Source organism: Myxine glutinosa, chromosome 10, assembly GCF_964187855.1.
Source record: "Myxine glutinosa chromosome 10, kmMyxGlut1.1, whole genome shotgun sequence".
In the NCBI taxonomy this organism is placed as follows: domain Eukaryota; kingdom Metazoa; phylum Chordata; class Myxini; order Myxiniformes; family Myxinidae; genus Myxine; species Myxine glutinosa.
Genome location: NC_136270.1, coordinates 122075759 through 122102330, shown reverse-complemented (window position 1 = coordinate 122102330; position 26572 = coordinate 122075759). Strand labels below are relative to the sequence as shown.

The 26572-nt window shown below is 42.6% G+C and overlaps 1 protein-coding gene across 2 annotated transcripts in view; it reads left to right on the top strand.

The window, feature by feature from the left end:
- Positions 1 to 26572, top strand: part of LOC137415956 (nuclear receptor subfamily 1 group D member 2-like) — a 56899-nt gene that overhangs the window by 10373 nt on the left and 19954 nt on the right. The window contains exons 2-6 of one of the 2 annotated variants that reach the window (XM_078786040.1): positions 2820 to 3161; positions 7077 to 7165; positions 12862 to 13006; positions 13453 to 14216; positions 15033 to 15218. In XM_078786040.1, coding sequence (XP_078642166.1) covers positions 2820 to 3161; positions 7077 to 7165; positions 12862 to 13006; positions 13453 to 14216; positions 15033 to 15218 — 1526 coding nt within the window. The remainder of the gene's footprint in view (positions 1 to 2819; positions 3162 to 7076; positions 7166 to 12861; positions 13007 to 13452; positions 14217 to 15032; positions 15219 to 26572) is intronic. The other variant, XM_078786041.1, reaches the window with a different exon arrangement.

Below are 26572 nucleotides of genomic sequence, written 5' to 3'. Positions count from 1 at the left end.
GTGAGGCCAGCTTGGAAATGTGGTTTTCCCAGGAAAGATCATGGCAGATTGTGAGACCCAAAAGCTTGAGTGGCAGAACTTCTTCGAGAGGATTGTTGAGACAGTCTTGAGAATTGTCTTGAGAGAATCTTGAGTTTGCTGAGAAAGTCGTTACTATTGTAAAGCCTCTATCTGTCTGTCTGTCTGTCTGTCTGTCTGTCTGTGTTGATGTCTCTGTATTATTCTTTTAATTTTTTTCTCTGCAACTGTTTGTCCGATCAATGCAAAACTTTAAACACAGGAGGGACTCCCCATGGATAATATTTTGTTGATAATTGTGATGTCATACGTCACATGGTATGGCAGCCATTTTGGATTAAAGAAAAAATTTTGGACATCTCTGAAACCGCTCAACAAAATTTTTCGATGAGGTCATCATTCAAGTGGTATTGCAGCTATAATTGATTGAATTGAAATCCTTTTTCAAAAAACATGAAACTTCATGTATCTGATCCATGACCCACTGTGAGTGAATAATTAAATTTTGGAGTCAATGGTCACGTGGTCTCGTGGCCATATTGGATTGAAAATAAAAATGTTAAAGATCTTCTCCAGACCGCGTAACAGCGAAACGATATATTGATATATATAACTGTAAGAAATAGTAGAAACTCCAAAGTACGAGCAGGGCGTCTCATTTGTATTGAATAAATAAACGTTAGATTAAATAAGACGCGGACGTAGCTTCAGGACGTCGATCTTTAATTGTCGACAAGCTTTCGACCAACAAAGGTCTTCTTCTGAGTCAGCCCCAAGTTCAAAGGATGCCCAGTCGGCCCAGTATATATATATACTAGCTGAGGTACCCGGCTTCGCCCGGGTTGAATAAGAATAATACAAATATATGATGAAAAGAACATGTATATTTTAGAGCAATATCACAGTACATTTCCTACATGACGTTTTGTCAATTTTCAGTTTCTCAAAACCTCTTGGTGTACAACATTTCTGGTTTTCTTACTTGGTGCCAAGACATAAAGATTGCTTGGTTTTCCAACCCTCGAGCAGCCCACGTACAGCTGGCCATGGGAAGTACCCGGCATTGCCGGGCGGGGGAAGGGAGGGGAGGAGGAAGGGGAGGGGAGGGGAACGGGGGGGGGGAGGGGAACGGGGGGGGGGAGGGGGGAGGTGAGGGGGAGGGGGAGGGGGGAGGAGAGTGGGAGGGGGGAGGGGAGGGAGAGGGGGGAGGGGAGGGAGAGGGGGGAGGGGAGGGAGAGGGGGGAGGGGAGGGGAGGGAGAGGGGGGAGGGGAGGGGGCAACGGCTAGCTTGGCAAGCGATAGCAGGCTTTTTACTTTTATTTTTACCTCAATGAGGGCTATATATATAGTCCGTGCTTGGAGCCTTCAAGTTCAACATAAAGTTTTTTTATGAAAAATAATGCAGATGTATAACAATCCACCAATGCAAGTTCAGAAATGAATGCAGATCCTTTACTTTGCGATACAAACGCAATTCCCGCCATTTCCACTCACGATCGAGGCCTCCACAGTGATCGCGCCTCTTCTTCCTCCTACAACTTCGTCTCACTTCTTTCACTCAAAATGCACGAAATTCTGCCGCATGAAATTATGTAGAGGCCTCGTCGGGGGGATATAAGGTAGATAAGGAAGGCGTTGTAACAGAAGAATCAAAATAAAAGTGGAAGAACATAATGAAATGGGAGCTATTCTGGACCCACAGCCAAACCCGACAAACCATTGCAATACACCCCGAACGTCTAGCGCCGCCACAAACTACACCATAGAATTGCAGCTGGCGCGGTTTTTTTAAACCATTGATATTAAAATAAAACGTAGCCTAAAACCACCGAGATTTTATGCTGATTCCGAATCTGTGTCTAAAACTTTTCTCCGATGTGTAGTTCTTGAGTTATAAGCAGACATCCAGACGGACACACACACACAGACACTCCTCCTTTATATATAGAGATATATATATATATATAAATAAATAAATAAATATATATATATATATATATATATATATGATCGACTAGTCATGGGGAATATAGCTTGATTTTGTTTTCATATTCACCTACATTGACGCTATTTAGCTTTAATTTGCCCATAAGTGGTCGTTAAATATCCTAATAATCAATCAATATAATCAATAAAGCTATGGATAATGGCAATGTATGTGACATAATAGGGTGCATAGATGATATGGGTACATGGGCCATAACAGTAGCTGCATATATATTAATGTTAACGATGGTATTTTTGTCAGAATGAGCAAGCGAGGTGAGACCATGCACTCTACCGAGTACCGTTGTAGTTGTAAAATGCATTTGTTTCACAGGATTATTGATTGAATACTATATATCGAGAATGGAAATGTTTTACTTAACTTGTTGTTCTCTGTGCCCGCACGGGATTTGAAATGGGGTATGGACGGAAGCGGCAAAAATGAAAATGGTGTCCTCTGTCATTGAACCGGCAAGCTGGGAGCAACAATTAACATTTATTGCCACATCTGATGCAATTTAAACTCTCTAATGGCAGCGGGGTGCTCCATTTGAAACTGTTTCTTCGATTATATGTAGCTTTTTGATGCCTAGGGTCCATAATAAATATTTGTATTGGAGTCAAAGCTCGTGACCAATTGCAAATTAATAGAAGGATTCCATAATAAATGTTCGCCAGTGAGCATTTAGAATGGTAATGTCTACAATTCATAGTCTTTCTCCAGCCATGACACATCAGAATAACAGTAAAGGTATTGCTACCCAGAAAACTGTTACTAATTTTTATTGCATAATGTACCTGCTACTGGTGTTCAGGTGGAGTCATCTCTTATGCTGCCATAGCGACCACAGAGCTGAGCTCAATATGTTATCACAGCGATAGCGGTGAGAGCGGTTTTGGTTCGGACACGTCGTCTCCAATGCCCACTATCCCACCGAGCTCCCCCTCTCTCCGTCCATTTTCTCCATCGTCTCTGTCTTCATCATCTTCTGCCTCATCGGCACCCTCACCTCCTCACGAGCCACCGCTTCCGGAACACCTCTACTGCCCCAGGACACTGGCTGGGCCTCTTCCCACACAGTCGGCATCCCCTAGCCAGCTACATGGAGCACAGGCATCCACGAAGCACAAGGCCTCATGTGTGGGCAGCATCAGCAGTAAGGACAAAACACAACTTCTCATCATTTGATTTGATCTCAGTTTTCTGCTTCTTTGATTAGATTATAATTTATTGGTAGGAAGAAGTGTAACCATTGGTAGATCAGTCATTTTTGCACCATGATAATTCACCAATCAAGGCATTAGGTAAACAAGTATTTAACTGCATTGTTGAGTCCATGTTAATGAAATGTTGCAGTTATGTATTGCTATTTTTTTTTTAATTATTATCCTTTCTAGAGTTTGGAAAATATTGTATGATCTAGATCTACAATTCAACAGTCTGAATCATGAGTGTTGTTGGACCCAAACGTAGCTCTACTTTGGCCGTCAACCAAGTTCATTGGGTTCTGAGATGCGGAAGGTTCACGGGATGTATCCCGTTTTGCATGCAGCTTCCAATTCCAGCAGCTCACTTCTAATATCACTATGGAAGAAATTGGCAAAAATTTCTTTTAATCTTTGGGAACAACAGAGATGGCTCAGACATTTAACTGCTTTCAGATTTTCTTGCTTAATATGCATAAACAGTTTACAGGAACAAATTTGCAACAGCATTTGCAACTCTACATGAAAACCCACACAAGAGAACTGGATATCTGCGATTAGAAAGCGATCACCAAGGGTAAGCCTCCCGCTGCTTAACCTTGATGATCGTCCACAACTTACCTTTGGCCCACGATCCAACGATGGCCATTTTATTTTGGACAACCGTATGACCTTGACATTCAACATTTAGGGACATAGTGCAGATTAAGAAAACGTGTCCCTATCTGCAATTTATTCATAAAACTCAGCCTTATGAAAATTGGAGGAAAATTATTCAAATTATGATCAAAAAGGTGATCATAAATAGGTTTGCGACCACAATTGTGACCTAATACAGATTGTGACCTAATATTGTTAATTAGGTCACAATCTGAAAAATAAGATCAAGAACACTGATTAAATAAGTATAGATACATTCAAAGTACACCGCCCCCATGCCAAATAAATAAATATCCTCCAGGGCGGCATTGCCGGGGCGCATTCGGTGCCCGGCAATACCGCCGTGCAGCTCATAGAGACTGTATTGGGAGGGAGAGGTGTACAATAATTGATTGATTAATTGCATAATTAAAATCAACAAATCATGATCATACAATATTTTCTCAATCAAGTGGCTAATAGCATACCTAAACCAGTAGTGCTTCATCCGAAGCTGTAACTTTTTGAAAATAAATTAAATAAGTCATTAATCAAAAAAATTAACTAATTAATTGATTAATCAATAAATCAAAAATATCTTTTATCGCCACATGACTTGGTCACTGTCGTGTCCAAATATTAGCTTCCTACCTCAGAAGGTGCTTGAGATATTGCCCAGATGAGAAAAAAAAAGAAAAGATTAATAATGAAAATAAATAAATAATAATCATAAACTAATTAATTATGTCATTAATCGAATAATTAAATAATTAATCGATAAATTGATTAATCAATAAATCAAAAATAGCCTTTACAGCCAAATCACTTGGTCACTGTCATGTCCAAATATCAGCTTCCTAGCTCAAAAGGTGCCTGAGATAATGCTGCCCAGAAGACAAAGGAAATATATAAGTTCCGTACTTAATTAATCGATAATAATTAAGTAAGTAATCAATTGATTAAACAAAAAAACGAAAAATACCGTTTTTGACAAAGCACTTACTCACTATTGTACCAAAATTTCAGCTTCTTAGCTCAAATGATGTCGCCCAGACAAACAAACAAACAAACAAGAAAACAAGAAAACAAAAAAGAAAGAAAGAAACCAGAGTGAAAACTGAGTACTCCCTTTCAGCGTGGGTCATTTCCAGGCCCCCTTCGGTGCCCAGCAATGACGTTATGCAGCGCCTGGAGGTGGCATAGGAAAGGAGCGGTGTACAATATCAGGTGCACAACTTCAGTGCAGGTCCACTATTATGATCCAATAACATCTTGGAAGGCCGAGCGGTCCTTGAGATTGAATTGGCAAAATTGAGCGATGACAAAAAAAAAAAAAGAAGAAATTCAGGCTGCCTTGACCTTTAACTTGGAGGGTATAATGTAAATATTGGTAAATTATCCTTGATCTCGACTATTTCAGGAGGGTTCGTTCCAATTGGCCAAACCTTAGTCGAGTTATAGTGAAAAATGTTAAAATGTCTTTGGCAAACCACATTTCAAAGCAGGCCTTCAAGGCCAGCTGTCGACTGGACATCCTCCGTCATACAAAGTCCTTCCTTGGCACACCTGAACTCCCATCCACCTACAAGGCCTTCATCGACAGCTTGATGAAGTACTGCTCTCCACTCTGGGCTGACTCTCCTGCCTCATATCGTGCTCTGTGGAAAACAAGGTTTTCAGATTATTGGAATCTCCCACAATGAAGCTGAGTCTATGGGCCTATCATTTCACCATCACAGACATGTTGGTGGTCCCTCTGTCTTCTACCGCCTTCTTTCTGGTCTTGCACGCTTCGCCTTTTCCGTGCCCCTCCCCCTACCCTCCCCCCCCACCCCCCCCCGTCTCCCCATGGGTTTCTGCAGGGCTCACACAGTCCACCATCAAACCCCATCTGGCGAAACTACCTAAATCCAGGATCACTGCTCACCTCCACTCATTTGTTCCTCTTTTTCCCCACCTATGGATCCAACTTCCACATCCTCTTCAATCTCATTCTTCCCACTACGTCTTCTGGAAAGCTTTTCAGAATGTGCCCAATCCAAAACCATTATCTTTTCTACACTTGCTAACCCACCCAAATCCCTCCTACTTCCAAATTTCCAGTTTTCCCTCCTTCGAGTTTCCTTCTATATCCATAATCTCAACCCAATGCGTCCTCTCCTGCCCCTCATTCCTCTCCACACCCATTGTTTGGCGAAGTCTTCCTCTATCTTGGCCTTCAACTCTGCTGTTGGTGTTTCCCCCTCTCTCTCTCGCCACTGTTCCTTTTGCATGTGTCTCTACCTTTCCCTTTGCGTCCTGTTTTTGTCTGTTATGTCCTGATCCATCTCTTCCACCAGCCTCGGCTATGTTTACAAAAAAGAGGGGGGAAATTTCTATAATTGGGTCATGACCTTACAAATTAGGTCAAGGTCAAAATTAATTATGTCAACCCCACCTACTTTTTATTCTCATTATTGGTGCAGAATTTCAACCCAGCCGGATCAGACATACAGATCAGCCGTATAGCTCAGACATTGGCAGAAAAAGGGAGAAAATCCTAAATGGCCATTTAGTACTCCTAGGGGTCTAATACCTTGACCTTTAACTCAGAGGGGTATGACGTAAATTAAGTGTACATGCGGCTTGCTCTATCTAGGCTGTCTAGACAGGGCAATGTCGTTCTGATAGGATAAATATCAGATGAGTTTTGGTGAAAAAATGTTAAAATGCCTATAATTGGGTCATGACCTTAAAATTACATGAAGTTCAAAAAAATGATGTCAACCTCTTTCTATTCACAAAAAAAAAATTATATTCACATTATTGATGCAAATTTTCATTCTGAAAGTCCGAGCGAGCTCCCAGATGCAGTTTGGAAATCTCATAAATTAGCAGTGCAGGAAGAAAAAAAATTCCAAATGGTGGTTTAGTACTCCGAGGAGTCTAATGAACTCCAGGTCCCATAAAAAATTGGGGGTACTAATTGTAGAAACAATCCCCATAACAGCAATAAGCCTCCCCTCATCCTATAGGGGGAGGCTTAATCAACTTAATATTGAGGTGTACCACATTCAACATTATTTGTACCCTACACGTATATTTGATCAAACTTGGTCCATTTTAGCAACTGCAGGCAGTATAGCTGTCATCAGCCGTTCAGCAGATATGTGCAGGGAAGCAAACCGTCATGCTGTTGCAAATGGTTAGCATCGCAGAGTAATCATTTTCTCCTGTTTCTTCCACAGCAATCAATGGCATAGTGCTGTTGTGCAAAGTCTGCGGAGACACAGCCTCGGGATTCCATTATGGAGTGCATGCCTGCGAGGGTTGCAAGGTAATGAGTTCAATTCTTTCTCCAAAATAAATATGCCCCTGCTGATTTAATACAAAAATGGCATCTACATAATGTTTGGCTTTTTATTTTCTGATATTACTTCGATGCAAAAGGCACGGTCAACTGTTTAATTCTTATTGCAAGAACAAAGACTCAGACTGACGTTTCCCTACAGGATGATCTTCATCCATGATCAAAACGCCCGAATGGAATTTGTACTCGTGATAAACTCATAACATTTTCTGGCTGGATTTTATTTATGTTGAGATTTTGTGATTAATTTCAACTGAAAAAATAAATCTTTGTAGCTATTTATTTGTTTCGCCATACTCCACCCCCGCCTCCTTCATATCCCATCCCCCTTCATGAAGTTGGCGCACATATTTGGAAAATCTTTCCCATGTTGCATTGCCAGGGATGAATTAAAATGGCAAGTTTTATTCACGAGAGCTCAAGTAAAATAGCTTTAGTCATGTGTCCTATACATCACTAGCACGGGTACCTGGCGTTGCCTGGTGCTGTTTTAATCCGGTTGGCATTTCAAAGAAATCAAAGAATTTTAAAAAAAATTGTGGGGGCCGAAAACACCTCCCAACACCCACTAAGGAATTGGGTCAGGGATAATTTAATATTTCCGTCCACATAGCTCCAAAGGCTTAGGCACTATAGAGCGATTAAAAAAGCAATACAAACTAGAACTGCACTTAGTAGAGAGCATACCTCCGCCTGGTTGGCCATATCAATCAATGGTGAAGTTCACAAACAAAAATTAAATAATTCCCATATCCGAATCCATATTCAGATATTCACCAAAAATTGAATCGATTCTTCCTTGTCACACACAAAACCTGTCCACCAGGTTTTGTCCAAATCCATCCATAACTTTTTGAGATATCCCGCAATGTATCGTTTTTGGCCCTATCTCCCAATGGTGAGGAATCACTTAAAAATTAAATAATTCCCATATCCGAATACATATTTATATCTTCACCAAAATCGAATCGATTCTTCTTGTCGCACACACAACCTGTCCATCAAGTTTTGTCCAAATCCATCCAGAACATTTTGAGATATCCTGCAATGTATCGTTTTTGGCCTAATCTCCCAATGGTGAGGAATCACATAAAAAATAAAATAACTCTCATATCCGAATCCATATTCAGATCTTCACCAAAATTGAATCTATTTGTCCTTGTCAGATACCCAACCTCTCCACCAAGTTTCATCCAAATCCGTCCACAACCTTTTGAGAATGAAGAATCACTTTAAAAATTCTAGTCGCCGGGTCTGAATCTGGATCGTCACCAAAATCTAATCATTTCGTCGTTGTGACATATGCTACACCTCTGCCAAATTTCGTCTGAGTCCAATCCACAACTTTTTGAGATATTTTGTTCACAAACAAACAAACGGACAAACAGACAGGGGGTGAAAACATAACCTCCATCCATTTTGCCTGATACACTCCCCGGCACTCACTGATGAACTTCTGGTCCGTGGTGTAAGATCTTCTGGTCTTACATCACTGTAAGTATGATGAAGATCCGTGGTGACACAGCCTCACAAACACAAACAGACAGACAGACAAGCATCTATCTTATAGTACGGTATAGATAGTTAAACCTCCCTGCCCTCCCCTTAATCCTATCCCTTCCTAAATACATTCACCATGTCTTTGCCTCGCTGCCCCCCCCCCTCCCCCCTTCCCAACATCACCCCCTTGTCATTCCTTCACTATTCCCCTTTCCTTTTATTCTTTCCAAATTCAACCCTAACCCTTCTTTTCTGAATCATCATGAAGAAAGTCCCACCGTTTTGTGTGAGATTACAATTCATATACAGTCGTGGCTAATTAAATATTGGCACCCTTGCACATTTTTCAAATAATGCACCATTTCTTCCAGAAAATTGTTGAAATGAAAAAGTCTTTTGGTATCCACATATGTATTTCTTTGGTTTGCAGTGGAACAAAAAAAAAAAAGCTGAAAAAACTACTATATCTTAGCTCATTCCACACATAAATCCTAAAATGGCCCGGACAATATTGTTACGTGTGCGGGGGTAGGTAATGAAATACCTAAGTCGAGGTATAATTGTATAGAGTAGTGTGCTACGAATGTCGCAAAGAAGAATCCTCATGTATCTAAGTCAGGGCCGGATGTCCGTGTAAGCGTTATGTGTCTCCATGCGAGGGGTGAAGCTATGCTAATTATTTAGGGCATATGGATAAAATTCCCATTGTGTTATTGCCCTTGTGATTTTTCCCTTCGTCCTTACAAAGCACACTCTGCTAGCCATGCGATTGGCTCATGATTAAAACAACATAATTGCCGACGGTACCCAGATACTTCTCGAATCTTCTCGATGGGTGCCAAGTGTGGCCTTGAGGCCACGCCCCGAACAACGATTGGTTGAAGAACAATGGGACGATCGAGTCGCGCTTGGTGATTGGTGAGAGTGTGATGTCATCATCGAACATTCGAGCACCAGGAGCGAAAAGGCGAAGCGACCACCATCTTGCTTTTTCCTGTCCCGGGCTGGTCGCAGGTGGTCGCATTCGCACTCTCTCTGTTCTTGGCTGCGTGGAAGGCTGATGCATTTTGCTCTCTCTCCCTGTTCCCTCGACGGAGGGGGCTGCGCGTGGAGCGGTGCACGCTAGCGAAGCGAGTGACGCGACGGATCGCGACGATCGGAGGAGGAAGGAGTTTGGCCGTCGTTCCGCAGGCCGGTGGCTGCTACGGGTGCAACTGCGCGCCATCTGGTGCGGTTCCCGCGCGATGGTTCCAAGACCGTGCAAGGACGCCACGCGGAGTATCGGCCAACGCACCACACCACATTTTATGTTGAATTCATCATCCCCTTGTGTTGTATACGAGTACCTTTCGTTTTGTTATTGCCTGCATTATTTTCATTAAACTGTTATTTCTTACATTTTTTTATCCCTTGTGTTCTGTCTTGTTTATTTGTCGTGGGTTCGAGGACGCCCAGTGAAATCCGTGCAGGTAAACCCTTGCCACCCTCCACCCCCGCGCGTGCCAAAGGAACCGCCATCATTTGGGCATAGGCCTCGGAGTTAAAGCTCGTTTGGTCATCCGTCACCCAGGGGTCTTAACCCCGGGGACACGACAATATTATTGGCACCTTTTAGAAATTGTTAGAAATAATTCGATTTCAAGCAGGTGATTCTCCTTTACTTTGGAATTGAACTCATCTGTGGTGAGTTGCAGGTGCCAGAAATATAAAAATCACTCATTCAACCACTATGAATAGAGAAAAGGAGTCATTCTGCTGTTTTGTGTCACTGTGTGTACCACAATGAGCATGGAGAAAAGAAAGAAAACCAGAGAATTGTCTGAGGAGGTCAGACACAAGATTGTAGCCAAGCATGGACAATCTCAAGGCTACAAGTCCATCTCCAGAGACCTTGATGTTCCTGTGTCCACCGTACGCAATGTTATCAGGAAGTTTAATAATAATAAATAATAAATCTTTATTGTCCCATATTCAGGGAAATTATTCCCTGAATGGCACTGTAGCCATGTAGCCAACCTTCCTGTAGCACTGTAGCTAACCTTCCTGGACGTGGCCGCAAGAGAAAACTTGATCGAAGATTGCAGTGAAGGATTGTTTGAATGGTGGAGGAAGCACCTCGATCACCTGCCAAACAGATTCAAGCTGACCTTCAGACAAGGTACGACAGTTTCAACTCACTCCATCCATCGCCAACTCAATGAAAGGGGATTCTATGGTAGGAGACCCAGGAGGACCCCACTGCTGAGAGAGAGAGATATAAGAAAGCCAAACTGGAGATTGCTAAACCACACCTGAACAAGTCAAAATCCTTCTGGGAGAATGTCCTCTGGACAGATGAGACCAAATTAGAGCTTTTTTGTGAAGCACATCATCTCTATGTTTACAGAAAACAAAATGAAGCCTTCAAAGAAAAGAACACCTTCCCTACAGTCAAACATGGAGGAGGTTCAGTGATGTTTTGGGGTTGATGTGCTGCTTCTGGCACTGGGTACCTTGAATGTGTACACGGCATCATGAAATCAGGAGATTACCAAGACATTTTGGAGCGCAATGTTCAACCCAGTGTCAGAAAGCTGGGTCTCCGTCGAAGGTCATGGGTCTTGCAGCAGGGCAATGACCCCAAACACACTTCAAAAATCACCCAGGAATGGTTCAAGACAAAATGCTGGACTGTTCTGAAGTCGCCAGCAAGGAGTCCAGATCTAAATCCCATTGAACACCTGTTGGGAGATCTGAAAACAGCAGTTGGGAGAAGGCACCCCTCATATCTGGGAGAACTGGAGCAGTTTGCACAAGAAGAGTGGGACAAACTGCCAGTGGAGAGGTGAAGGAAGCTCATTCATGGCTATAGGAAGAGCTTGACTGCAGTTATTTTGTCCAAAGTCCATACAACAACAACACAACATGCATTTTAAGGCCATGTTCCCTGCTAGAGCGGGGGTTAGCCTTGCGGTCCCCATGACAATCTTCTCCATTTTGCCCTATTTTCTGCATCTCTCCTTGTTAACCCCCTTGCCCGCATTTCTTCTTCCACCATCTTTAGCCAAGTCTTTCTCGGTCTTCCCCGTCCTCTACTTCCTTCTACATTAACTTCCATCACTCTTCTCAACCAGTCACTTTCATCCTTCCTCAATACATGACCAAACCATCTCAACCTGTTCCTCTTCACAGCATCAATCACAGGCAATATTCCCATCATCTTTCGCAATTCATCATTTGTCTTCCTCTCTCTCAACGATACTCCGCACATCCATCGAACCATTCGCATTTCCACCCTTTCCAGCCTTCGTTGCTGCTCTACGTTCATTACCCATGTCTCGCTCCCATAAATCATAACACTTCTCACACATGCAGCATACACCTTTCCCTTCAGCTTCAGCGACACTCTCCTCCTCATCAGCACGCCACTCAGTTCCCGAAACTTCTTCCATGCACATCTCACTCGAGCAACCGTTGCCGAGTCTGATCCACCTTCTCCATTCAGCATGTCTCCGAGGTAGCAAAATGTTTTCACACCTTCCAGCTTCACGCCGTCTCCAAGATCCAACTCAACATTTCCTCCATCTGCAGCTCCCTCTGTGCACACCTTACATTTGAATGTAGCTGCCACACTGGTTAATGACCCTCTCAGACCACTACATTTTTGATGAACCCACTCAGCACACATTGTACATTGAATGGAGTTCACCCCGACACCCTTCCTACACACAGCACACGGCCACTTCCCAGTTCTTTCCACCTCACCACATGCTTTACCACTTGCCATCACCTTTGTCTTGGCAAGTGGTAAAGCATGTGGTGAGGTGGAAAGTCCAAAGTCCATGCTACCAAATATTAAGTCCAGGGTGTCAATAATTTTGTCTGCCATTTCTTTTTATTTTCTGATTTAAAGGGATATATTAAGTTCTGAATCAAAAACAAAGGTTCTGTGATATTTACAGTGAAATAAAGAATTGTGGAGACCAAAATAATACTTTCATCAATTTCAACTTATTTTTAGAGAAAATTGTGAGTTATTTGAAAAAAGGGCAAGGGTGCCAATATTTTTGGACATGACTGTACATTCTTACCAAAGTCAGGCTGACTTGTTGACAATGAATGTCCGCTTTAATAAAGTATACAATTGACTGTTTAACTAATCAGCTCACCTGCTTGTCTGTTAGGGATTTTTCCGCCGGAGCATCCAGCAGAACATCAAATACAAACCCTGTTTGAAGAATGAAGACTGCCCCGTTGTCAGAGCAAACAGGAATCGCTGCCAGCATTGTCGCTTCAAGAAGTGCCTCTCTGTGGGAATGTCCAAGGATGGTGAGAGGATGTAACTGGCATGTTCAACAAATGCAATACCTCATGAAGATTTATTAATTACTCATGGGGGCACATGGTGTTTGGGGGAAGATGAGGGGGGGGGGGGCGGCTAAAATTAGGAAATTAAAATTGAGGTGTGAGGATGAAAGTACGGCAGGTAATTGTAAAATTGTAAAAAGTAATTGTAAAAAGAGTGGGAAGAGAAAGGAAAGAGGTTTGGGAGGAAATATGAGTAAGGACAGGAAAAGAAAGGGGCATGTGAGGGGGGGATCAAAGATTCTGCCATATTTATGTACATGATAGATGTGTGCCCCCTTATTGCAACAATAGTGCTTGTATTCACATAGTGCTTGCATTAGGTTTTGTGCTCATATGCTGAGTGAAGTAGTGCTTTGGTTTTCTCTAAATGTTGATGTTGTCACTCATTCCAACAAATTTCCTGGCAGCCGTACGATTTGGTCGCATCCCAAAACGTGAGAAGCTACGCCTCCTGGAGGAGGTAAGGAGCACGATGAGTGCTGCCTCATCTGGGCAGCTGGCAACAATATCTCACGCTCAGCAATGTAACATGGACTGGAGTGGGACTCGTGAAGCTGGATTGGCACAAGAAGAGGTAGCCCTGGTTTTCAACCAGAATGGAGGGAGGCCTGTGAACAAAATTGGAACCCCTGCAGAAGACGGGCTGCTTGGTTCTACGTCAATGCAAGGGAAGAGAGCTTACCGCCAGCCTACACCAGGTGCTGCTGCTGTGGCTGTTGTTGTGGGCTTGAGTCGCAAGGAAGGATTAAGGTGTCGGCAGACGCCAGGGGTGTCACCAGAGCGGCTCTTGCCATTGCCAACTGACAACCAGGGTGTTCAACCCATGACGGCAAAGTCTATGGTGGAGTATAGCAACAATGAGTCAGAGAGGAGCCCCCCTGAAAGCACTGCGATGGATTTCACGTGCAGCATACAAGGGGGCTATCAGCAAACGCTGCGACAAAGTGACCCTCCTGCATGTCCTCTCGGTATTCTTGGCCACACATACATTGCCACACCTGAACCACCATGTCTTCATGAGAGGGACCAGGCCCCGTGCTGGCAGCCAAAGATGGCTCTGAACCATGGTACTGCACCCCGTTTTGCTGGTAGGAAGCTGCATGCCGATAACAGTGAAAGCAGCAGCACTGATGGAGACTATGCAGCATCTCATCATAGGGGAAAACACTTGGTGAGATTTTCAAATCACGTCATGAAGAGGTTTAATTACTGTATCAATAAACACTACAGCATGAAGTCTCAGTACTTTCATATATAACATAATTCCTTTGTCAGCCTTTTCCTTCTTCGGTATCAATAGCGCAAACGTTTCACTTTCATGGAGGTGACTGAGATAGTTTTTCTTTTTAAATTAACTCTGCCACATAAGGTGAACGTAGGTTATGTTTTCACCTCTGTTTGGCTGTGAGCAGGATATCTCAAAAAGTTATGGAGATTTTGACGAAATTTGGTGGACAGGATGAGTGTGTGACAAGGATGAACTGATTCGATTTTGGTGAAGATCTGGATCCGGATACAATACTTTTTAAAAATTATTTCAAGTGATTCTTCACAATTGAGAGATAGGCCCAAAAACGATATATAGCAAGATATCTCAAAGTTATGGACGGGTTTTGATAAAACTAGGTGGACGAGTTGGTTACATGACAAGAACAAGCCGATTCGATATTGGATCAGGTTCGGATGCAGATCCGGCCTATCAGTGGGATACAAAACATAAACTGTTCAGCCTGGTGGAGGTTTGCGCTCTACTGAGTGCTGTTATAGTTGCTCTTGTTTTGCAAGACAACTGTTCATGAAACCATACTTTCACTCATCAAAATTGGTCAAAAGCTAACAAAAATGTCTTTCATTTGCATTTTGTCTTTTTTATTTGAAAAAAATTAAGTTATATTTTCATGCCAACCTCTTTTCATGGCTTTTCTCTTACACAACTGATTCCTCTCTCCATAAATCACTGTTTTCTTTACCTGTCGCGCTGTCCCAGGCATGCCCTCTAAACGGTAACCCATATGGGTGGCCCGGAGCCACTGGGGGCGACCTGTGGGAAGAGTTCTCTCGCTACTTTACGCCAGCTGTGAAGCAGGTGGTCGCATTTGCACGAAGTATTCCGGGTTTCCTCGACCTCTCTCAGTTCGACCAGGTGGCACTGCTCAAGGCTGGGACTTTTGAGGTAAGAAGGGGCCTCTCCAACTTTCTCAAGGATAAAATGTTGCTGATGAAGATTTTTATTTTTCACTATCATAATACCTGGGCAAGGGGGTTAACAAGAGGAGATGTAGAAAATAGGGCAAAATGGAGAAGATTGTCATGGGCCCCGCAAGGCTAACCCCCGCTCTAGCAGGGAAAATGGCTTTAAAATGCCTGTTGTTGTTGTTGTACTATCATAATACCTGGGATTTTTTTTATTATAAGGTTGTTTATATTGTAGATTATACACACTATAATTCTGCAAAAGCTAATGAAAATTCACCAAAACTATATTTTCATTCTAAAATGCTGTATAAAAATTAAAATAAATTCTATACAACTTATATTGGTGTTCATTCTTCCTTTTAAATTACCTATGGATCTTTACAGCTGAGTACACTAATGTTTGTAGATCTTGGAAATTGCGCATCTCCTTGCAATACCTGCTGGATGAGGCCAGGGTTTCTCATGATTCTCACCTTTAACTTGCTTCAGCAAGAGCACAGCGGTCAAACAGAAATAACTATTTGCTTGTTCTATGCAGATATAAACAGCCCCAGTATCATATTGTTATGAACTTTGGGGTGGTACAGTCACGTGAAAAAGTAAGTACACCCCATGTAAAGTTTTGACTTTTTCAACATATTTCAACATACAGCTATTTGATCTTCATTTCAACAATATTGACAAATAAAGGTGATATAATACAACAAATATCATGAAACATTTACATTTTGTTGTCCATTGTATAATTTAAATAAACATAAATGCAAATTTCGCATGTGGAAAAAGTAAGTACACCCCTACATTTATCACTACTTCAAATACCTAAAATTAGAATCAGGTGCACCAGCTCAGGTGCAAATGATTAGAACATCATTAGAGAGCATCTTGGAGGAACTTGTCTTATTTAAACCTCAGACATTTACTTTGGTTTGCTCTTTGTTGTTGAAGTGTGCAGCGTCACCATGCCTAGATCAAAAGAGCTCTCTGAGGCCTTCAGAAAGAAGCTTATAGATGCCTACGAGTCTGGGAAGGGATTTAAAAAGATCTCCAAACAATATTTGAAATCAATCATTCGACTGTCCGGAAGATCATCTACAAGTTGAGAAGATTCCAAACAATTGCCAACTTGTTCAGGCCAGGCCGCCCCAGCAAGTTCAGCCCGAGAGCAGACCGCAAGATGCTGAAAGAAGTCTCTAAGAACCCCAAAATGTCATCATGGGACCTACAGGTAGCTCTTGCCACTGTTGATGTCAAAGTGCACCGGTCTACCATGAGAAAGAGGCTGCACAAATTTGATCTACATGGGAGGTGTGCCAGGAGGAAACCTTTGCTGTCCAGAAAGAACATCAGGGCAAGACTAAAGTTTGCCAATGAACACCGAGGCAAAGACCAGCACTTCTGGAACAATGTGCTCTGGACAGATGAGTCAAAGGTAGAGCTATTTGGCCACAGTACCAGAAGACATGTTTGGTGAAAACCAAAGACAGCATTTGACCACAAGAACCTGATACCATCTGTGAAGCATGGTGGTGGAAATATTGTGGTTTGGGGCGGCTTTGCTGCATCAGGGCCTGGGCAGCTCACCATCATAGAATCCACTATTAATTCTTCATTGTACCAGAGGGTGCTTGAGGATAATGTGAGGCCATCTGTCAGAAAGTTGAAGCTCAACCGAAGCTGGACCTTGCAACATGATAATGACCCTAAACATACCAGTAAATCCACCAAGGAATGGCTGAAAAGAAAGAAATGGAGGGTTCTGGAATGGCCAATCAAAGCCCGGATCCAAATCCCATCGAGATGTTGTGGGGGGATTTGACACGAGCTGTGCATGCAAGAAACCCCTCAAACATCGCACAGCTGAAAGAATTCTGCATGGAGGAGTGGGCAAAAAATTCTCCCAGTCGATGTCAGAAACTGGTAGACAGTTATAAGAAAGGACTGCTTGAGGTTGTTTCTGCCAAAGGGGGCTATACCACCGATTAGAGCCAAGGATGTACTTACTTTTTAGAAAATGCGAAATTTGCATTTATGTTTATTTAAATAATACAATGGACGACAAAATGTAAATGTTTCATGATATTTGTTATATCATATCACCTTTATCTATCAATATAGTTGAAATGAAGATCAAATAGCTGTATGTTGAAATATGTTGACAAAGGCAAAACTTTACATGGGGTGTACTTACTTTTGCACGTGACTGTATATATAGATCCAGGTAGATCTGCATAGGTAGGTGCTTCGACTGTCGTGATAGGGAACCTCACCTGTAATAAGTTCTGTTTACCCCGAATGTCGGATTAAGGTGTATCTTCATCCCCATTACGAGGAATGGGGCATGTTAAGTAGTTGTAGGGATTATATTCATTCTCTTGTACGTCGTTCCCTCTATGATCATTCCATTGTCCCGTATGGCAATACACATAGACACTAGTTATGAATCCCACCATTAAAAGCACCACACATAGCAAATAATAACAATAAAACCTAACTGGGACTCAGATGACCCACTTGGGCTGACAACCCCGACTTGGAGCCAAACATTGAGCAAGGCAGGCTGAGGCCACGCCCACCACCGGTGGGATTGGTCGAAGGGTTGATGGGGAGATCGAGACAGGGCGAGTCAGTAGCAGGCCGCCGATTGGCAGAGTAAGGAAGAGCTGATGATTGGCCAGGGGAGGGGCAAGAAGCTTCCCTCGGATTGGAGGAGAGTGCGAGGTGCTCGTCCAATTGTGGGGGACTGACGGGGGAGGAACATTTGGGTGGTCAAGAAGCGACGTGCTGATTGAAAGAGAAGGGCCGGTGATGTCAGATGACGAGCCAGACCACGAACCGTGAGCCGACATTTTCTTCTTCTTGTTCTGGATGCGATAGCAAATGGTCGTGGACCGAGATATTTGCTCTCTCTCCCTTTGTGCTCTCGATTTGGACTGCCCTCTTGCGCTTGGATCTTTGGCTTGACCTGGACTCTCTCTCTGCTCTCTTGCTTTCTCTCTCGCTTGGCCCTCATGTATTCCTCTGCCATCGACTCTCCCCTCTTCGTATCGGACATTGGCGAGCGACTGTGTGCGGGATGTGACCTGTGGTTCGGAACCAAGGAGAGATTGGGTGCGGGCTGTTTGTAAAAAGGCAGAGCACCAAGAACGAAGAGCCGCGGTTTTCGTGCCACGTTCGTGAGGAAGGGCATGGTTGGGGAGCGGGCTGCACGCTCGTTCACCTCGAGCGGGAGGCCTTCATTGATTGTGGCCGAGCGAACAAGGGAGAGTCGAGGCCTCCTTGGCACCAAGGTGTTTTGGCAAGCACGGAGCCGCGTCCGGATGGCGGGTTTGGGGCCGACACTGTTCCTGACAAGGTTCAAACAATCGAGCTGAGTGCACGATAATTTACACATTTACTTTCCTTCCTTTTATATTCCCATTTGTTTGTGTTTAAGTTTGGTGTGGGGATGTCCTGATTTAGGATATTTAGCTACCGGCGCGTTTCATTGTTATTGGCATCCGTGGCAATAAAGCCTTATTTATTTTCACTGTACATTTTAACCCGGATTCCCGTTTGAGCTTATTTCCTGCAGGCTTTGAAAATTGCCCGACACGATCGCTACAGGTAAAAGCTTCCCGCTTCTTCTTCCTCCCCCTTTCTCCCACGCATATATAGTGAAATCCGCATTCGATCGTCGCCTCACATCAACGCTCGTTTCCATCCGTGATTTCCCGGTCTTCACCGAGGGGAATCACACGACAATATGTATGTCGCCAATTAATCACGTCACTGACGGTGTCACTCTGAAAGGATCATCATACTAAATACGCAATTTGGTGTCTATCTGTCTGTCTGTCTTACAATTTTTGACATCGATACATTCAGTCGTTATTTATCCAATCTCAACTAAACTTGACAGGGAGATTAAGAGTCACACAATGAAGGTTGCAGCAAATTAATTTCCCCCTTCCCCAAAGGGGTTTTCCCCACCAAAGGGGGTTTCCCTGCCAATGGAGTTTCCTGTTGAGGTGTATATCCGTGTTAAGATAGCTTTCTTGTGGCGTTTTTCCAAGGATGCTTTGAATAACAAAATTAATGATAATAGCATAATATTAATGTTATTACAAAACAATATTAATAATAATGATATTGCACCTCCCCTAAGGGGTGTTTCCTCCTTGGTCAAACATGTATAAATATCTTATTGTGCCGTTTTAGTGGGACCACCCTCTACAAGAAGTAAAAAAATATTATAAACCCTACAAACTCTTATGCTTACCTTTTGAAATAGTCGCTAATGCTGTTTAACACTTAATTGAAATAAATTTGAAGGAATTCAGACATCAATCTATGCTTGTCATGTCAACTAACGCACCTGATCGAAGATCTACTGTAGTCTATATACCTCACAAGGGTTAATAACACGACCGTCCCTGCCGCTTCTGTAGAGTTCTTCCAAGACATTTTTCCAAAGCTGCTTTGCATTACAAAAGTAATAACAACACTTCTGATAATAGCATAATATTAATGATATCCCCACTCCCCAATGCAATATCCCCACACCCAAGGGATATTTCCATCGCCCCCCCCCCCCATTCCAATCCTCCTCCTGCACCCCCCCTCCCCCCCCCCCCCTCACTTCTGACACACTTAGGGAGACAAATTTTACTATTGGGAATTTGGAATGGTGAGGTACAGTCTGATCTTTTCAATCACCTGATCTAACATAAGTAATAGTGATAATAATTGTCAATAATAATAAGGATAATAACATGACCCCCTGCCACTCCCGTAGTGAGCGAGTGTACTAGTCATAGTAAAATACGCAATTCGGTGTCTGTCTGTCTATCTGTCTGTCTGTCTGATCATTTTTAACCATGATACATTCGGTTGTTACTTATCCAATCTCAACTAAACTCAACAGGAGGACTAAGGGTCATATGATGGAGGTTGTGGCGATTTAACTTCACCCCACCCCACGGGGGTTTACCCCGCAAAGGGGGTTGTGTGTTGAGGTGTATATCCGTGATAATTTTATCGTGGCATTTTTCCAAGGCTGCTTCTAATACCAAACATAACAACAACACTAAATATAATAGCATAATATTCATGTTATTACAAAACAATATTAATACAGTACTTATAATAAATATCCTGTCTCCCCAAGAGGTTTTTCCTGCTTGAACAAACGACATTTTAACGTTTTTTAAAATGTGTATGAACAGCTTAATTTGCCATTTTGGTGGGAGCACCCTCTACCAGAAGTCAAATATTATAAACCACAAATACATTTGATTACCTTTTGAAACAGTCACTCCTGCTGTTTAACATGGAACTGAAAGTGAAAAAACCCAGGGTGTGTTTAGTTACCAAGCAGCTACCCAGCGCTTGCCAAGTCAGCTGTTCATTATTAACGGTTTTGATTGGAGCACTTGCTTGAATGGTTAAACCACTTGGCAAGCTCTCCACAAGAAACTTGGTAAATAAATGCACCCACAATGTTGTTAGGCATGACCCTATATCTACTGTAATCTATATACCCCAGAGAGTAATGACCCTGCCATCCCATAGGGAACGGGTGTACTAGTCAAACAAACCCACCTATCTACTTCCACTGGAAACGCTCAGTCCCTTGAACCTTTCAACTTAAGGACCAGCCATGACCTTCTCAGCCAACCACATAGCAAAGCTAGCCTCCAAAGCCAGCTGCAGACTGGGCATCCTCCATCATCGAAGGTCACTCTTTGGTAAACCAGAACTAATCACAACCAACAAGGCCTTTATCCATAGCTCAATGGAGTACTGCTCTCCGCTATGAGCTGGCACCCCGGCAACACATATGTCTCTCCACGATTCTGTAGAATCTAAACCTCTCAATCTTATTGGCCCTTTATGTGATGAACCTGAAGCTCAAGGATTGGTGCTCTCACATTTCACAGTGAAGTTTGTGGCCTCTCTGTTTTTTCCAACCTCTCATCTGATTGAGCTCCCTCTGCTCTCTCAGTCGTCCAGTTAACCCAGCTTCTCGTGATTTATTCTTTCTTCACGTGCTTTCTTTGTTCAATCCCCAAAATCTAGGCTTTCTGCACAGCTGTACTGTTTTATTCCGCTTTTGTCCTGTTTGTGGAACTGCCTTCCAGAGATGGTTCAAATGTAGTTTTCCCTCCAGGGCTTCAAGCAAATGGTGCATCACTTTGTCATGTCATTCCCCAACCATACCTGTGATATTTTCTACCCCATCAACCCTTAACTCCCTCCGCTCTCTTACTTGCAGCTGACTGTATTTGCTTCGTTCTCTCCTCTTTTGTTTTTCGTTAATTCCCTTGCTTCTTGTATCCACCTGTGGCCCCACTGTCACGACATTGGGCCTTCTGCCCTTTAACAGCTTTCTCATCCATGAGCCTCGATTTTGTATACAAAAACCCCATCAGCACTGTACTGAAAACACGAGAGTTCCGTACAGGTCAGTCATGAACAATAACCATTGTGAAAATGCCATTTAAGGAGTTTTCCTTTTTTATTGGCCCTATTTAAAAGGGTATTTTTACATAAATAAAAAGCATTTCATTTACATTTTTATTAGGAATACAAAATTTGTATATTTGGCTGAAATAACGGAATTATGAACCCCAGTTAATTAGAAACACCATTTTAATGATATGTGCTGTGAACCGGGGTCTGGCAGGATAGCCTAGAGGTATGTATGCATACTCACTTTTGAGCTGTCGAGCCTGGGTTCGAATCTGGACCCAGCTATAAACTTTAAGCCTGGTGTTTTGCAGGAAGGGTGAGGTGTCGATGTGTGCCCTGTCCATCAGGTGGACATAACGTTGGAGGACCAGTCCGCTACCAGTCTACCACAGCACTGGTCATTGGTGGACGTTAAAGATTTCATGGTGTCTCTCGGAAAGAGTCGGCGAGTTATTGCCAGCACCATTAACAAATAACAAACTCCTGCCGCGTTCGGACGAACGTCAGGCCTAGTCACCTGGTTCCTGAAAGACTTGGGCTGTAAACATTCCCCTGCTACCTCATAAGACGGTGGATACATTTGGGGCCATTAAAGTAGTAGTCGTAGTAGTAGTAGTAGCTGTAGTAGTAGTAGTAGTGGTAGTAGTAGTAGTGGTAGTAGTAGTAGTAGTAGTAGTAGTAGTAGTAGTAGTAGTAGTAGTAAAGAAAGTAGTAGTTATAATTATTAGGTTAATCATTTTATAAGAGAAAAATCTTCCAAAATTTTCAGAAAATCTTCTCGGCATTGATTGGTATAGCTATAAGCTATGTCTTTAAAATGTGATTCTTACGTCTGCAATCACAAAATTCTTATTTTAACCTCATGTTGCACAGTCATTGCTCGAGTTAAGGTCACAAGCAAAGCTATTCATAAATAAATGGCTCGGTTATTCATGCACCACTTCGGTAATGCACAAAACATACCGAGTATCAAGGTATTTTATTTTCAACCAATTAAAAATGAAGGGAAGAAGAAGAAGCAAGGATTTATTGGCATTTCTCCATGTTATATCCTCATACGGCCATATCTCGACGACTTACAGTGATACCTTAAGGTTCATATTCACAAGCATCGAGAAATGATTATAGGACACAAGACTGAAAGGAACCTTTCCCACACGCAATGCTTGCACAGGTTGGCGATAGGATGGTGGTTTTGGCTAGAGGGAGAGGGAGAGAGATAACAAGCAGCATCGTGTCCGGGCTCCGTGGTTCTTTCGACACATTACAGAAGGGAGGGGCCATATTTATTATCTTCTGAACACAATTCGACACATGGCCAATCATTCTACGCAGAAAAAAAACACACTTATGCTGGATGTTTGTTAATTAAATAACTAGTCTATCTTACTCTCTTTACCCCCTATGCCTGTTAAAACCACCTTTAGAGGCCATTTTTCCCCGCAAAGCGGGGGTTGGCCTTTTTCGGGAACCGTGGTTGTTGTTGTTTTTCGGTCCCCTATGCCTGTGCCCGCAACAATATTATATCTGCAAGAATGCCAAAGCATTTAACCTAAGGCATTCTGGGTACTGAATGCTGATAGACTGGTCCTCCAGTTTAATGTCCACCTCATGGACAGCGCACACATTGATGTTTCATCCTGCCTGCAAAACACCAGGCCTACAGTTTAGAGCTGGGTCCAGATTCTAACCAAGTCCAGACAGCTCAAAAGTGAGTATGCATACCTCCCGGATATCCTGCCAGTCTCTCTGTAGTTAAGGGGGGCAATTAAGGAGAATTTCCATCCTCCCCATGGACCTACAACCCATAGGGATGTCTATGTTATATCCTTCAAATGTTGAACATCTGGTGAGAAAGCAGCATGTACCATTTTTTAAGTCTTAGCTATGACTCGGCCAAGGTCAGAATAAAAAAACTCTGACCTGCCTAACTCAGAGTAGATGCTCTAACTGTCATGCCGCCAAGTCTGGTTAACACAATTGATAGATGGAGGAACGAAGGGGAGAATGAATTAATGAAAAATCACTCATGTAGCAACACTTGGCAAAACACTCAGACTCAGTCAGCTGATATGTAAATCCTATTCAAATTTCAAGTCAATCGGATGAAAATTGAGGATTTTAGAAATATGTGAATAACTGTTTGACCTTTGGCCCATGTTCACCTTGTGACCTAAGTTGACCTCAAAAATAGTTGGTGGTTGAATTTAGTTCACTGATATGAAAATCCTATTCAAATTTCAAGTCAATTGGATGAAAATTGAGAATTTTAGAAATTCGGTGAAAGTGGTTGACCTTGAGCCGATGTTGACCTTTTGACCTCAAAAATAAATTAGAATTCTGTTGGACCACCAACTCTACCATTTGGTGAGGTTTTGTGAAGATCGGTTTAAAATTGTGACCTGTAGACAAGTATAAGTGAGCAGACAGACAAACACACACACAAATACACACAAACACACACAAATGCACAAACACACACAAACACACACACAAACTGGAGTGATCAACAAACTTGTGAAAATATTTTTTGTTTGCCAAGTAATGAGTAACATGGTTGCCCTTCATAGCCGAAGGTGGCTGATCACATGTGAGATGCGAACAATCTGGGTACATAAGTTTGTTTATTGTGTATAAACTGCTGCCAGGACAACAATCACACTCTGAGATGGCAAGTAGTGTATCCTGGTGTCAAGGGCAATCCAAGAAGACGAGACCACTTGCTACCTGCAGTTTAGGCAGGAATTTGAAAAAAGCATTCACGATGCCAGCAGTAATTTAGTCTTCAACTTAGTCTTAGACACAGTCAACTTGCAAAAAGGGGGCCAAAAAAGGCCAACCCCTGCTCTGCGGGGAAAAATGGCCTTTTTGAAGCAATGTTTTTTTTTTATGGCCGGATGCCCTTCCTGCCGCCAACCCTGTTAGTCGCCTCTTGCGACCCGCATGGAATTACCAGTGAACTGGTACTCAATTTGCCGACCGCGGAAGGATGACGGGCTGAGTCGACCCCACTGGCGTTAATTCAGCGATCAACCGGGATTCAAACCCAGGATCCTAGGATCCCAAGCCGGCACCCTAACCGCTAAGCCAACACCAGGCAACATCTTCTTCTTCAACTTAGTCTTCATCTTAGTTCTTAGTCGTAAGTTACTTAGTAACTTAGTTAGACTAGAATTGTGAACTTAGTTCTTAGTCGTAAGTTACTTAGTAACTTACTTAGACAACTTAGTCTTCACAAAACACACTGACTGTGGAATCTTTAAGCTTCACTACCAACCAGTGCTGCTAGACGTGTCTTCCGGCTCGACATCCATCCAATAAATGGTACACACGTTCACGCAACTTGACACCAGGGTGACAGTTTATCACTGGGTCGACATTCAAACCCAGGCTAGACAGCTCAGAGGCGTGTGCGCATTTCTCCGCGATGGAGCCCTGTACCAAACTTGCTTTCCATCCAAAATGTTCTGCATTTTCAGCACATTCCATTATTGTAGACCCCATCTAAATGGAATATGCATAAAAAAAATTGGTGGATTTGTCAACACACAGGAAGTTTTGTGCATATGCCATATGTGTTATTGTAAGGCAAGAAATATTTTGGGAAGGTGGTTACCCATGACTTTTGATAGATTTTTCCTTTTCAACAATAATTATAACCCAAGTGCCAAGTCTGGAGCAGTTATGCTTGTTGGGCCAAGATAACAAGAGAGCAGTTTGAATCTTTGTTACCACTGCCATAGAAGGTGTTTTCACCGCTATTTATCTGTCTGTTTGTGAACAGGATGTCTCAAAAGGTTATGGACTGATTCCAATTATGGAAGTTTGGTGGAGAGGTTGGTATGTGACAACGACGAAATGGTCAGATTTTGGTGAAGATCTGGATCTGAGAATTTTTAAGGTGATTCTTCACCATTGAGAAGTAGGGTCAAAATGATATTTAGCACGATATCTCAAAAAGTTGTGGACAGACGGACGGGGGTTAGCCTTGCGATTAGAGAAGACAATCTTCTCCATTTTGCCCTATTTTCTGCATCTCCCCTTGTTAACCCCCTTGCCCGCATTTCTTCTTCCACCATCTTTAGCCAAGTCTTTCTCGGTCTTCCCCGTCCTCTACTTCCTTCTACATTCATTTCCATCACTTCTCAACCAGTCACTTTCATCTTTCCTCAACACATGACCAAACCATCTCAACCTGTTTCTCTTGGTGGACAGGTTGTGTGTGAGATAAGTCTAGTTTACTAATCTAGTTTACTATGTAATCAGTTGTATTCCAGTGTGTTGTGCTTTGGACGAATCGTCACCTCCACCATCAAACTTGTACTTGTTTCTACTTGTAATTTCATGTGGACTTTGAAGATCCCACGGCTATTTATTTCAATAAAACGTAAGACTAAGGGTCTGAAACCAGGATGTCCTTAAAAACAGCAAGTTTTCTGTTTGGAATGATTTTAAATTCTGTTTGACTGCCAGACAGGTTGACTGAGTAAAAAATATTATCTGCGCATGTGCGATGAGGATGAATTCAGGGCCAAATTACTGTTAAACTGCAGGTTCCTTTTTACGATTCGTGTTCAAAATATAACATTCATTTGAAATGAAGTTGTTTGCGGCCACACAGACAGACAGACAACCAATTATTCAAATTGGGGAGAGAGAGAGAGAGAGAGGGAGAGAGAGAGAGAGAGAGAGAGAGAGAGAGAGAGAAAAAAAAGTGTATAATGTAGGGATAAGAATAAGATGAGGGTAGGCATATATGACATTGGGGGATGTGGGGGTCGAAAATCCCACCATATTTGTCTCCGTAATAAATATATTGCGTTTAAAGTGCTATTTTATTCATTTTTTAGGCCATTCAATAACATTTAGTTGCATCAC